Here is a 14,675-nt window from a genome sequence, read left to right as displayed (position 1 = left end):
GTATTATTGAACCAAACTCAATGACCGTCAGTTGCAGGCTGATGAAGCTAGCTAGCCAGATGACTGACTGGCTGTTGGTATGGCAGAGGTTTCCATAGGATTATCTAGGATTATGGCTCCCATTTGATTTGGTGGTTATGTTTATAATCTCTCAAATATTGCATACAGTCAACAGTACAGAAGGCACAAAATCACATGCAGTGTAATAACTGTTACTGTATCAATCACCATCGTAGTGATAATCAAGACTAACTTTGTCCGTTATTGACTTTAAAATACTAATGCAGTACATTTTGTTTATCTTTTTGGATGGATCGTTGATCAGACATTGTTTGAGTGTGTTTTCACAAAAATGTCTTGTTTTAAAGTATTGATTGTTCTTTAAATTGACCAAAGGAGTAAACATTCTCAAACCCCTAATGACGGATTTATGCATATCAGCTGATGCATATAAATGAAAGAATCATCATTAACTGAGGTCAAACATCTGCACTATGATCTGTCAGCAAACCTAGGCCTGTTGAAAACTGCACTTTTATGCACATCAGTTTTTCCTTGAAGTGGAGGTGTCGGAGTTCTTTTTACTACAAGCCTGCAGCAGCTGCAGCAGCTCTGGATGACTCAAACTGGAGGGCGTGGCATTGAGTCTGTCATCTTTATCAGGTTCAAGCAGAGGAGGAGTCAGAGTGTCTTCTCTTCATTCACAGCCTGCGTCACTGCCTGTCCTCTCCTCCATTTATCATCCAATCCACCCTTCCTTCTTCTCTCCTGGTCTGACAGAGTGTTATTTAATATTCTGCCTGCCTGCATCATCTCCCCTTCCCTCTCTCTCTTTTCTTTCTATCATCAGCACCCTTGTTACCTGTCGTTTGCAAACTCAATCTTTCACAGCATCTATCCTCTCTCCTCTTTATCACTCCTCTCATGCTGTTTCATCCCTGTTTCTTGTTCTTATCACTCCAAGGCTTTCCAGAGATGCTCCCTTTGACTTCTTCTTTAAAGTGAAAGAAGAAGTAGAGAATTCAATCAATCAGTCTTCCTACACTGACACTTTACAGCTAGTAATTACCCTATTCACTTCCACACTGCCATAACAAATAAAACAAATCGGATAAATATCCTCAAGTGATGTGACAAGTGAAGTCAGCCTCTGTTGTGGGCAGAAGAAAAGTCTGCTGCAGGCTTGCTCTATCTAGGCTACAGCCACTCCTAAACAGACTGTGTGACCAAAGTGTTAGCATTAAGTTGCATTGTGGTTAATGCAAGTGTCAAGATTTGCCTAACAAGAAGAACATGTCAAAACAAATGATGATGACCAGGTTCTGCCCAAATGTTGACACTTTCTTTAAATAAGATAGATTTTCTAAGAGGGAAATCAAGAAATAAAAGTTGGTACACTTCATTCCAAAACAAAAATGTATGAAGGAAAGGTCAGGCATGTATGTAGGATACATATTCTGGTGACCAGGAATGTTTATGCACATTTCATTATCATTCAACATGTAGTTGGTAGAGGTATACCAGTCTGGATCAAAGTGGTGGACCATCAGTCTGCCATTCACACAACATAGTAAAGTCATTTAAAATTGTGGTTGTCTTTTAAACATTTTAATTGTTTCCATATTTCATTGTTTTCATTTTTAAAGTAATTACAACAGGTTGAACAGTGGTTATAAGATTGCAGATTCGAACAATGTTTGGTGGCCTTCTTTATACAGTATGTTTGTCCTTGACTCATCCTCTCTGCTCCATATATAGTACATGCATTAAAACAATCTCTCATAACGCCTGATGGCCTCTTCACCCTGTTAATGGAAACACATCCAATATTGGATCATATATGTGATTCATGGATACTAATGGAAACTCTCATCAAATATTGTACCTATAATATCACATTTCAGCACAGTTGGAATAACTGAGTCCACACTTTAAAATCAGCGTTTTGTCATATGTTATTCTGTTTACATTAACATCTAAAGAATAAATGGTAAAAATGATTGAAAACACCATCATTATAATTCATTGCGTAATGCAATACAAGTCATCTTTATGTGAGGTTCAATCAAGAGGGGGAAGTGTTTACATCCTGCACTGCATGGGTCCATGGGAGCATATGCTTTTGGGATTGTTGGAGTCAACAGCAGAAAACCAAATACACAGTGAAGGGGTACATTTGCACATTTTTACTTAAAAAGGATCACAAATCAGAACTTTGTGATGCAAGGACGCCACTCAGGCTGAAATCTTCTGCAATCATAAATGTGAATCCTTTTGGAATTACATACATTTTACACATTTCTAATCAGAATCAGAATCAGAATCAGAAATACTTGATTTATACCCTAACTGGGAAAAAATGTTTGTTGCATCAGTGAAATACAAAAAGAAGCAAAACGAATAACAAATATTTAAAAATAAAAATGAGAAATACACAAAGGGTTGCAGAAGTTGCAGAAGTTAAATCTAAGGGCTCTTGACATAAATACGTGATATAAACATTCATAAATATGTTAGATATTTATTCATATGGTTCCACGAGAACTGCATTTACTTAAACATTGTGGTTATAATGGGCACTAACTCTGTATGTGAGTGAGTGTCCTACATGATTTAGGCCAGTTGTTGGAGTCAAAATCATTCTTTTTTTAGTCAGGACCAATCAAGAGCAGTTTAACACTTCTTACCATCTGATGACCTAAATAAGGAGTGAACCCCTGCAGAGCTGAGGCTTAGCTGAGGGATTGACACACTGATACACTTCATGTTAACACTGGTACACAACCCATACACACACAGTAAAGCGCACATCACTCACAATGGGAATATTAAGCCAAAAGCAACAAGCACATAATTAAAAATCTATATCAATCGCTTATCAAAATAATTTTTTAGAAATTAGGAAAACAGGTTTTTTCTAATTCAATGTTAACTGTGATTAAGCCATTAGAACATCTAAAGTTAATAGTGGATGTTGAGTTATTTTGTGGCAGTGGGAGGGAGACCGCTGGGAGAAGGGAGATTGGAAGAGAGAGTTTTAAAGCTGGAGGGGGATTTGGGCCGGTGCTGCACAGGGGGTGTCTGGGTGAGAGGGGATGGGGGTTGGGGGAAATGAAGATAGCAATGCATGGGTAAGGAAGGGTGTGGCAGGCAGTGGGAAGGATGCTAAGGTGATTGAGGGTTGAGAAAAAGCAATAATGTTGACAGCCCTTTAACATAAAATATAAGGCTCCAGCACAGTTGAACTGTTTCTGACCCACAACCCTGCACTGCAAGGCATGCAGCAAAAGCACAGCACGACCTCTAAGCTGGTCATGTGTGTGTGCCTATCCTGTGAGAGAACAAAAGGTCGTGCCTGCTTTGGATGCTCTTTACAACTCTTCCCTATATGAAGAAGAGAGGGCTTCATAACTAGTGACTTGCCTTTATTTGTATTTTAATATTTTCATTTCATGTTATCTGTCCATGTTATTGCTTAGTTTTGTTGATAAAAAAGGGAAAAAAGGGGGGGATATTTCATGTGCAGCTAATATTCTTTATGTTGGATTTGAGTCACTCAAAGTTAATTGTTGTGCTGTTAATGCCGCTTATTTTGACTGGTAACAAAGCATTTTAAAACCATTTTACATGTTATATTCACAGTTTCAATGATGTTAACTAATTGTGTGTACATTTAGCAACTTTATGGCAAACAATTCCATTTAATGGAAAAAATGTGTCTGAGTATCCCACTAGTTCTGTGGCAGCATAAACCGAACTGTATATCTGGTTCATGCTGCTTCTAATGACCGTATGGACAGACAGCCCCACCTGGTGGCTAGATGGGGTTACAACTTTCTATCAACAATCAATATGAGCAGCACCGTTAGGATACAGTCAGTACATGAAAAAGTGAAGGTTACCTTTGGCCTCTTTTATAATCTGACAGGTGGATGATGTGTTTTGCCAATTTTTGCCAGGTGAGAAGTAACCCCAAAAGGTAATCAGGGTTTGGTTTGTTTCACTGTTGTATCTCGTGGTGGAGCTAAACTTTCAATTATTGTATTTCTACATTTACATTTCACAAATTAACGGTAGGGTGTCTCCAAAGGGTCACACGTTTTATCCAACAAAGTCCAGCTGGAATTCAAAATCAGAAAAGCATAACAAAGCAGTACAATGAAAAGTCCAATCTTCTTATGATTGTATTTGAGCAAATCCATCAGTTATCTCCATCACCACTTGCAGGTAAAAGTTTTCAATGATTTATTATGAAACTGCTTATTCAGTATTCCTAAAGCATGGCTGCACAATAATGAGAATGCTCTAACCACTGCTTTATCTTGTTTTCAAAATGCTTTTTACTTAAATCTGACAAGTCATGCAAACAAGGAATACTGTAGTTCACAACACAATTAACATAGACAATGCAAATGAGCATTAAAAGCTGTTCAAATAAAAAAAGGAATGACGGAAAAATGTTTCAAACGCTGCAACTGTCCAATATTTTAGTAAGTGGAAATAGAAAGGAAATAGAAAGGGCATATTTCAAACTTGTTATGCAAATTGTTTTTTTTGTTTTTTCAATCAACCAAGTATCAAGTATGATTTGCTTGAAAATGTTTTCAACTTTAATTGACTGCATTTATTTGAAAAGTGAACTCATTAACACATTTAAACTGTGTAATATATTGTACATATACTGTATGTGAGAAGTACAATATAAGACAAGCATAAGTTTCATGTGTCGGCTATATTCCATTATACTTTGGGAATTAGCTGCGGGCCGATTCAAAATGGACCACAGGCCGCAGTTGGACCAGGTGCCATAGTTTGAACACCCCTAACATAGGGCTTAGTAACTCACACATTCCTTCACACAGCCTCCTACTCTCTCGTTCTTTCATCGTCCCATTCATTCTGGTTTCCTCTCCCACTTCCATATTTGTATGAATAAGCCTCTGGGTGATGCATGCTTCATTGTTGTTGCTCTTTGCTTTTCAGCACCTCTCTACTCTTACTCTGTGTAAGTAGATAGCAAACGTACCCAAAGGACACTCACACAAACACGTACACAGACAGACAGTCATGAGTGTGACGAATTTAAAACTTCCTCCTGGATGGGAAAAGAAAAAGCACGAGTGTGCCTGTCATTGTTTGACCGACAACAGAGATAGAGAACATTAACACTGACTTCAAAGGCTCTCAGGCTAAATGTAAGGAAAACACAGACACAGGAAACTATGCTTTGGTTTAGTGTGTTTTTAGTTAGTGTGCTTGTGGCAAACACTTAGACAAAATATCAGATTATAAGTGCCCTAAACATTCTGTATGGATCATTTTTTATTACATTATTTAAGTCACAAAACAATCCTATTGTGAACACTTTGCTATATGCTGAGTATAGCAGTAACACTTACATTTGGATTGACCATCTTATTTTTAACTGCAAATTATGCAAATGTGATCCATCTTTCGTTTTCATACGCAAACACGCACTTGCTGAAAGTTGATCTGTGCTGGATCTGGTTTATGTGCAAGATCTATTCCTAAAGTGCAGCCACAGGAACTCATGCCATTTCCTGAGTTTTACAGGCGGCTGTATTTACTTGTTTCAACGGAAATTGTTAAACAGTGAAGATTAAAGGAACACTTGTATAATACAAGTACTTAATACCTTGGGAAAAATAGAAAATAAATATTACATTTTATTTTAACAATCGTAAGTTTAGAATCTATCAATTATACTTTTGCAGTACTAGTTTATATAAATATGCATTTATTAATAAAGTTATTTAATAATGATAACGTTAAAAAATGAATGATATAAAGTCAAATGATTTCATAGTTTTTAAACACATCTGATGGTGCTAGTTAGCTTCAGCCAATACATTTAGCAAAAAGGAAAAAAAATGGTGATTGCTTCATGATCAAAATGAACAACTTTATTTTGTCATCAGAATCTGAGTGCAGCTTACTTCATTTAAATAAGTTTGATCCAAAGTGTTCCGACCCTTGGCATCATCACTCAACACACGATGTCTAAAATGATTTCATCATGTAGCAGGATATCCTAGCGCGATTATATAAACACGCAGAGGGCCCACAGGTCTCTCCTTACCCCTCTGCTCTCCCTCTCCTCTGAACCCGGGATATGATTGGTTGTTGAAAACCTGATAGCAGGAGTATCTGCTATCCTGTAGGGTTGTTGGGACAAACCTTGGAACACAAGATGAAATGTCCCCAGTGAACATGAATTAGTTTAACAGCGTGCACTTTTAACATGAGAGAACAATAATGATCTTTTTAATGAAGGTTATTCTCCCAAACATCTGAAAACACCTTAAACAAGATATACCACTTCTGTATGTCATGAACCATGTCAGGCCCCTTACACCAGACTGAAGTCTATCCATCTATACCTACCCAAGCAGTACACTGAATTGTTCATTGACAGACAATGAGATGCAACATGTGCAGCAGTTACTGTACCTTAACTCTTGAACTTGACAATGATGAGAAATGACAATTCATTCAAGAAAGTAAATAAAATATGAACAACAAATGAACAAAGCCTTTTGTTGCAGCCATGACCTTTAATTTAGAGCATCTTAAACATCAAATGTGAAAGCATCTATTCCCAGTGTGCAGTTCCTGCATGGCTTCTGTCTAACATTCCCAATCTAAGGAAATATTTACACATTGTATTCTTCTGTTAGCTGTGCTTACCACATGTTCTACTGACAATCATCTTAAGAAAAGTTGTTTATCCAAAATAAAACATGTGGATGTTTTGAGAATAACAGTTTGACAACTCCAAGTAGAGCGCAGAGAGCTTTTCTAAAGTCTTAAGGAACACCCGCTCACTCTTGTACGTGGCCAACAAATAATCTTATTATCATCAAACACATCCTTAAATAACCATCTAACTGAAAACCAAATATTTACTTAGATTTATATCTTCTTACAACAAAGTGCCTTATCTTACAATTTTTCGCAAATAAATTAAATACAAGGAAACAAACAGCATATACATATTAACAAAGGTTTCATCTCACTTATTACCATATTTTAATTAACATCTTCAATGGTCAAAGCTCTTCTGGGAATTTCTGTGTGATTAAATTAAATTAATTCATTGACATAACCGGTTATTTTTGCTCACACATACGGCAGTGAAACTTAAATTGATTAACTTAATAAATGTTTCTTTGGACAGTTTGTGAAACAAAGTCTTTCAATCCTACTTTTTTTTATGAAAGTAACAATTTGCTCTTCATTTTCCCATCAGCCAATCAGTTCTTCTCCAGTTTCTGAGAGGCGGGCTGTAGCTCAGGCATGGCTGACTGGCAGCTGTGTCAGCGAATGACATATGAGAGGCTGGAGCAGAAGTGGGTCTGGATTTTGAACTAGGGAAGGTAGAAAGAATGAAAATGATTTATGAATCAAGAGGATATACATTATATCTGAAACAAATACTAAATCACAGATGTTCAAATAAATCTCAGATTCAAACTTTATAAGTATGATTATTATAAAAACGGATTCCTGGTTAGGGCTGAGTATTGGTTTTCCCTGACAGCCATAGTATACACAGCTTTTCTATTGAGGATTTATATTTTTATCACTGGCTGTCTACTAACTGTAATACAAAAAAAAATCAAATCTGTCAGTAATGGTGATGTGTGTACATGTTACTTACCATCCATATAGGTCAGTGAAGTGAGGAGGGGTGCATCCTGGGAAATATAGGCTGTGTATTGCAGATCGTCCATCAAAGCTGGCGTCAGCTGATGAGGAGCAAAGGACGCCATCAAGGTGGAGGAGGAATGTGGGCTGATGTATTTCTTTTGACGAGCTCGACAGTTCTGAAACCAAACCTGAATGAGGATATACGAGTCGTTAACGGACTCGAGCCATCACTTTGAGTCCCAAAGCTAAGATATTATTCTTTTTTTATTGTGAGATTTTTATCACAATTGCTGGAGTGAATTTCTCAGTCAAGGTTTTGAAAGAAATATTAGCGTTTAAATATTAGTAACAGTTGCCTTACCTGAATAACCCTGCGCTTAAGACCAGTCCTTTCTGCCATTATCTGGAGAGTCTGGGCATCTGGGTTGTTATCTTTAGCAAACTGAGTTTGCATTACCTACAGGAATAAATAAAATGATAAGAGAAACAATACAAATACATGTGTTCAAATACAATGTACAATAGAGGGCAAAACACATCAGGGCTTGGCTAACTAGCCTTTGTCTATAACCATTATATGATCAAATCATTGCTTCTTTATGAAAACTCTATAAGCAAAAGTAGTGCAGAGCGTTTGCTAATAAAAAGCATGCAGGTGGTCTCACACTTTCCATAACATGTGGGGAGCTAAACAAATTGACCAGACTAAGAAAGACACATGGACAGTAATCCCGGCAACAGACAGACAGGTAGGCCTACCTGTAACTGGTCCACGGTGAAGCTGGTCCGGGCCCTCTTAGCCGTTCTGGGCATGGCGCTGGACTCGTCTTTCTCTGACAGCTCTTCATCCACCTGGGGTTGCTCTTTAAAACATTAAGACAGAGCATGTAAACAGATCATTTGACATTCTGAAATACAGTTCTGTTTCAAACGTGGACTCTGCTGTAGCATTTCCCAGGAATTAATCCTGTGGGGATTTTCCACAGTATCGAGTGTGCGCAAGTCGCTTTGGGTAAAAGTGTCTGATAAGCAGCGATGTCGGTAACGCGTTACTCTAATCTGAGCACTTTTTTCAATAACCAGTAATCAGATTAAAGTTACTTATCCAAGTCACTGTGCGTTACTATTTTTGTCATTTTCCTTAGTAAAAACATATACGTTTGCTTTCTTCTTGCGTCTCGGCGAGTGACGGCTATGCGACAATTAAGTCACGTTTTCAGCATGAAGACCACTCACGTGTAATACCACGCAGCGACACAAACGTAAACAACAATGGAGGGAGGAGAGACATGCGCGTTTTCTAGCTGCAAATACAGTCACTATTTTGAGTTTTTTGAGTCAGCTAAAGATGACGAGATTAAGGTTCGTTGTACACTGTGCTGGAGACAAAGTGCTATCTAGCTTCAAAACCACTACTTTAAATATTAGAAACATTCGGGAGTCGCAGCACGGCACAGTCAAACTTACAGAGCAGGTCCCACCAGGTGGTGCAAAGCAGAGAGCTGCGACTAAAGCAGGAGGTCTCCCACCACCCAAACAACAAAAGCTGGACTTCAGTGCAAAACCAGTAAGAGGGGGAGAGTTGAAGAAGTTGGTCGGGCAGTATTTTTTTGGACTCATTTTTATGTTGCAGCGGAAGGGGGCAGTAATATGTCTTGTATTTGGAAACAAAATCTACAAAAGTATCCACAGTAGCCTATAATAAAGTGGGTTGATAAAGTCTGAATTATTATGAAACTATAGTGGGCATAGTTTCTGGAAACACTTGCTGCCACTCCATTGTACTAAAGTAGAAGTAGAGACCCAGGCAGATATCCTAAAACATCCTCCTCCTGAACCAAAACATTTTAAGAAAACATGAAATATTGTATCAAGGCTGGAATACTTGATCTAAGGTAAGTATACTTCACTGTTAGCTCAAACATAACTTATATGGAGGGGCATCGTCTATAACTGGCATGCATAGACTCTTCAAAAGCCTCCCATTAGGTGGGTAGCAAAGACTGCAGGAAAACTAAAACTCAAATTCCTTTTGCCGGCCCATCACTCAGAAAGAAAGATTTTCTCTGTAATTCATCACATAGACTTACCATTTTCCTTAGCACGTTGGATGTTCGCCATCATGATGTCGTAGTGTGGCCGGCAGAAGACCCTGTTCTCCATCAGTCCACACTCCTCCCCAGTGGAGAGCTGGCGCTTGCAGGAGGTGCAGGAGAAGCAGGCCAGGTGGAAGGTGCTGCCTCGCGCCCGACGCACCCAGTCACTGGAGTGGATGTTACGGCCACAGCGAGCACAGCGGGTCCCGTACCTCCTGGAGACAGATGTGGGACAGGGAAAGAGGCGGAACAGTTATTTAACCCTTTAACTTAATAGGTTGTTTTGTGATATATAAAGCAATGTGTATTTTTAATTTGTGATCATTTTTGCTGTTGACACATTTTTTTTTTTGTTAAATTAAATATTAGCTCAGATAAAAAGTCTATAATAAACTGTGTTCCCACAATTTCTTATAAATGTTTTTTTTTCATATCACAGTGGCACTATGTTAACCATCTGACATTTAAAGTGTTAACATTCTAAAGACATAAATGAATATAGGAAAAATGATTTTTTTATTTTCTGAAAGTTGTTGACATTTAGAACAACTTTAAAACATAATATATGGTCAAGTCTTTGAGGAGATGCTCTGAATGTGTCGCTCTCAGTTTCCCATGAACTTGACGTGTCCCATTAATTGTTCATTGAATTCCATATTGTATTTTATTTTTATTTCCTTATTAATAAAAAGGAGGTCACTGGAGGTAACGTTGTGCTACTGTAGTTATGACTTACCTGAAGTAATCAAGTTTGCAATAAACTTGTTCATCTTTGATGAAGCAGCTCACGTGTCGCCCCAGAGACGTGTTACATACACTGCAGGAGAGGCAGCGCACATGCCAGCACAAGTTGTTCACCTGAGATGGGGGGGGGGGGGGACAATGCATCACTTTAACTGAATTTAGTAACATTTTAAATGAGCCCAGAGTTCTTATGTGCTACTCAACCTATATAATGTTCTCAAGAAAAGAAACAAGTTTGTGCAAATATAAGGACACTTAGTGTGAATTACAATTATTTTTTTATATGCTGGGACTCATAACCAATAATAATTGAAATACACATTTGAGTATGCATTTGTATGCATGCAGTTAATAATGGCATTGATACAGACAGTAACTTAAGTTAAAAATGTTTAAAATATATTTTTATTTAAATGAAACTGGCTTTAAAATAAATAAATAAAAGAGTTTGCATTAACACGAGCCAAATCCCATCAACATTGTGCATGTCATTAGTTTAAGAAGAAACACATTTCTAAGTTTGGTACAATGACCCTAAGAGAAAAGAAGTTTGTCCATAAAAAAACCACACAAATAGTTTAAAGATAAATGGCACTGAAATACCCTCAAGTCATCGGATGCTGTAACATCGACAGGCTTTATAATGGCTCTTTTTGGAGTTGTTCTGTCCTACTAGTTCTATATTGTTTAATGCTGTCAAACATCTATATTGTTTAGTGTTGTCAACCATCTGTAGAATTATCAGCCTTTATTATTATTATTATTACCTTGAGGAGGTATCTGTCCACTATCTCTAGGCCGCAGGAGGTGCACAGGATCTTCCCCTGCAGGGAGGTCACAGTTGGGAATGAGGCAGAGGAGGACGAAGAGAGGGAGGTTGGAGAGTAGGAGTCCTCCTCAAAAAAATCATCAGGCCCAGAGGAACCCTGCAAGGAGCATCTGACAATGTAACAATGTGTAAAACTTTCCTAACTAAACTGCTGTCAAACATGAATGTTCGCTAGCATAGTCGTTGTCGCAAAATGTATACACTTTGAAGTGGGAATACAGTCACGTGAGCTCTGAATTTCCTCTTCACTTTTCACAACGCATTAAAAACTAGTCATTGGTTAGATATTGTTTAAACCTACTGTGTCGCCATACATTTGTCCGTGTTGTAGCTGAGTGAAAACAGCCTCCGCGTGTCTCCTTTCTTCCTCCGACATGCTGTCAACGATTCCAGAGTGATGCGAGAAACACAATGACACAGAAGGCTAATGCCCCCTTCATATTTCCTTCACAACCATCATAAACGAACGCACGAATAAATAAAAAGGGGACCCCAAAACAAAACACTTTTTCAAGCATTTGTGTCCCTTAATTTTACTTATATGCTGTCATATACCTATGGAAATAATGGAGGTCCACATATTTACTTGACAATGTGAATGCTTACATGTGTATGATAGCCTACAATTAGCAAATCCTACCGCCGGCCACGCTCACAGCTGCACGAGATCTGACTAATTATGCTGAGCCGCGCACGTGCACATGGTAAGTAGTAATTAGCGGTGCGCAGGTGAGTTTAACCCCTGAGTTTAAAAGTGACGATGCGGTGTGTTTTCACATACAGTATTAACCTTTAGACTTTTTCTTTACAACGAAATGTATTTCACCTGTTAGTGGTCAAATATCAGCAAAGACTGACCTTTCCAAATATGGTTCATAATAATAATGATATATATATAAAAAAATAATAATAATAATACATAGCGTAACTTTATGTTGATACCCTTCACATTCAATTCAAATAAATATATAAATAATAATTGTTTTTTGTGTGTGAAGGCAGAGCACTCACATATCGGAATAATAACATAAAAAACACTAATATAAAACCACAACTTTATGCTGATACCCTTCACATTCAATTAAAACATTAATATAGCGAGTATAACAATGAAGCCTGGAAAGATTGGCACTGCATTCCTGATAACACTTTTGTTTTGGCATTTACATTATGTCCTTTAAGTAAATGTAAATAGTTATGTTGTGTTATGTTACTTTTAGGCCCACGTATCACTATACGTATTATTTTTCGTGTTTCGTATCAAATGTCTAGCTTTTTTTATTTCCTGAAAAATAATTTAGTTCACTGTATCAAAATGCAGCTCGGAGACATCCTTAATGTACACAATCAGTAAAAATGGGTCTATAGCCTAACAAAAAGCTCTTATTGCATTCTTTTGTTTAGCTTGTGGAAATAAACGTAAAAATCATAGATTTGTGAAGTCGTAGTTTTGTAAATATAAACTTGTTCTGTGTTTAAAATATCTTACCACGCTGTTGGAGGCGCAGTTAAACATATCCACGGAGCGTCTGCCGGTTCCCCCGGTGCATCCCTGTTCAGACAGATGTTGGGAGTCTGACCCCGGTGTTAGTCCACTGTACTCCCGCTTGTCACCCCACGCCTTCAGCTTCGCTTCTTGCTCTTCTGAGGACTTTTTTCACATAACCGTTTGAGATACATGCTTCTTTCATGTAAATTTAGGCAGCCCAGTGCACCTCCCACTGTGCTCGGACCCGCCCGATGCAGCATCAATGAAGAGTTGGTGATGTTTATGTAGATGTTAAGATGAAGTATTTTCCATCTTTTGCCATTATTCTTTTCTAATTCTCTTTTTGTGTAGAATGCAAAAACATGGAGGTAGCTGAATTTGCTAAATGCAGTAGAAAAAAATAACTTACTTTTTTCATTGTCATCAAGGGACTTCAATCCAGGCCCATACATTAGACATCAGAAAGAAAGGACTAAAAATGATTTTTGTGTATAATAATAATGGTCCCCAGGCCAGTGAGACTGCAGCACTTAAAGAAAACCAAATATTTTCCTCTGAGGTATTTAGATTCACTTAGTCCGGTCCGACATTATCAGTATTTCTCATCATTTCCCTTTTCGCCAACAGGGATATCGTGAACACAGCACTGTTCGAGTTTGGGGACTGAATTGTGTTTATTCAGACATCCACACTGTCTGCAGTACTCTCAGGGCAGCTCAGCAACATGGCATAACTTTCCCCTCATACCTCTAACCTGGTCAAAGTAGGTCAGGAAAAAACTGTTTCATGATTTAAATGACTGCAGGGAGACATTCTGCTTTTTGACATAACACACTGAAGTACTCAATCTGTACCTCCATAACTAATAAATAAATACATAGATTGTACTAGCCTGTCATATTTTTGTGTAATTTCCATAACCAACCATATTTATGGATGCTTCCTTTAAATTATTAGCACTAAAATAGATTAAAGCCAAATGAAAAACATGACAATAGAGGTAAGAAACCCAAAAGGGCTTATGTAGTTAATCTAGAATTTATTTTCAAACTATTGATATTTGTTGTCTTAACATGAGACCTTTAAAAAAAAAGAAAGACAAAACAGTTAAGTTGTAATAGAAATGACATACTTTAGGTATTTTATTCGCCCCATTATGTTATTGCACAATTATATGTCTTTTTCTTTCATTTCTTAAATATATTGTGTCACTTGTTAAAAGGAACCTTGGATTTGAGATTTTTACTGCCAACAACACACTGTAGCTATTGTGCATATGCAAATAAGGCCTTTAAATCTATTAAGAATTTGCTATTTCAATCTCAGCTTTTATAAAGGTTGGTGGGGGGGGGGGGGGGGGGTCTTTAAGTGCCAAGTGGTCTCCCCCTCTTGATTCTATAGCATCCCTTCTCCTTCATGAGTACCTCGGCAGACTTTAAGTGAAGGTGATGGCTAACCAAAGACTGGGGTCAAAAAGGCATGAATGAAAACATTTTCAGAGGGCATTTTGTGAATGGCGAGGCCAGAGTGGTCAAGAATCCCTTTGGGTCTTGTCTGCGCTGTGCGTATACGTCTGCAACCCAATACATCAGCCTCCCAGCCAGGAAAGACTAACCTCTAACAGAAGTCAGAAAAGCAGACTTCTAAAAACGTATGTGAAAACTGAAAGAATCATCAGCACACTTATGGTCCCATTTATAAAAGCCCACACAAAATATTATATACCACACAATTGATCTGATTCTTTTGGGGGATTTTTGTTATTATGAAGTAATTTATATTTTAAAATTAAGCATATTCATCGTTTGTCAAATCTTTGAAACTCTCCAAGAGTTTACAAATAAAA

The 14,675-nt window shown here is 37.7% G+C and overlaps 1 protein-coding gene across 2 annotated transcripts; it reads right to left on the bottom strand.

Moving 5' to 3' along the window:
* Positions 1-6,062: 6,062 nt before the first annotated feature.
* On the bottom strand, positions 6,063-12,967 carry LOC134865506 (LIM/homeobox protein Lhx8-like). Of its 2 annotated transcripts, none has more exons than XM_063885075.1 (8): positions 12,830-12,967; positions 11,279-11,437; positions 10,504-10,625; positions 9,762-9,982; positions 8,431-8,534; positions 8,033-8,128; positions 7,682-7,859; positions 6,063-7,388 (listed from the first exon to the last, which is right to left on the bottom strand). In XM_063885075.1, exons 1-8 carry the CDS (start codon positions 12,854-12,856, stop codon positions 7,312-7,314), a joined length of 984 nt encoding a protein of 327 aa, XP_063741145.1. In that variant the 5' UTR covers positions 12,857-12,967; the 3' UTR covers positions 6,063-7,311. The 2 variants fall into 2 exon arrangements, with proteins under 2 accessions (XP_063741145.1, XP_063741143.1); XM_063885073.1 differs by lacking the exon at positions 12,830-12,967 and adding an exon at positions 11,642-12,200 and having other exon boundaries at positions 6,065-7,388.
* Between the last annotated feature and the right edge of the window lie 1,708 nt (positions 12,968-14,675).

This window comes from Eleginops maclovinus, chromosome 6, assembly GCF_036324505.1.
Source record: "Eleginops maclovinus isolate JMC-PN-2008 ecotype Puerto Natales chromosome 6, JC_Emac_rtc_rv5, whole genome shotgun sequence".
NCBI classification, from domain to species: domain Eukaryota; kingdom Metazoa; phylum Chordata; class Actinopteri; order Perciformes; family Eleginopidae; genus Eleginops; species Eleginops maclovinus.
This window is presented reverse-complemented; position numbering and strand designations above follow the sequence as displayed.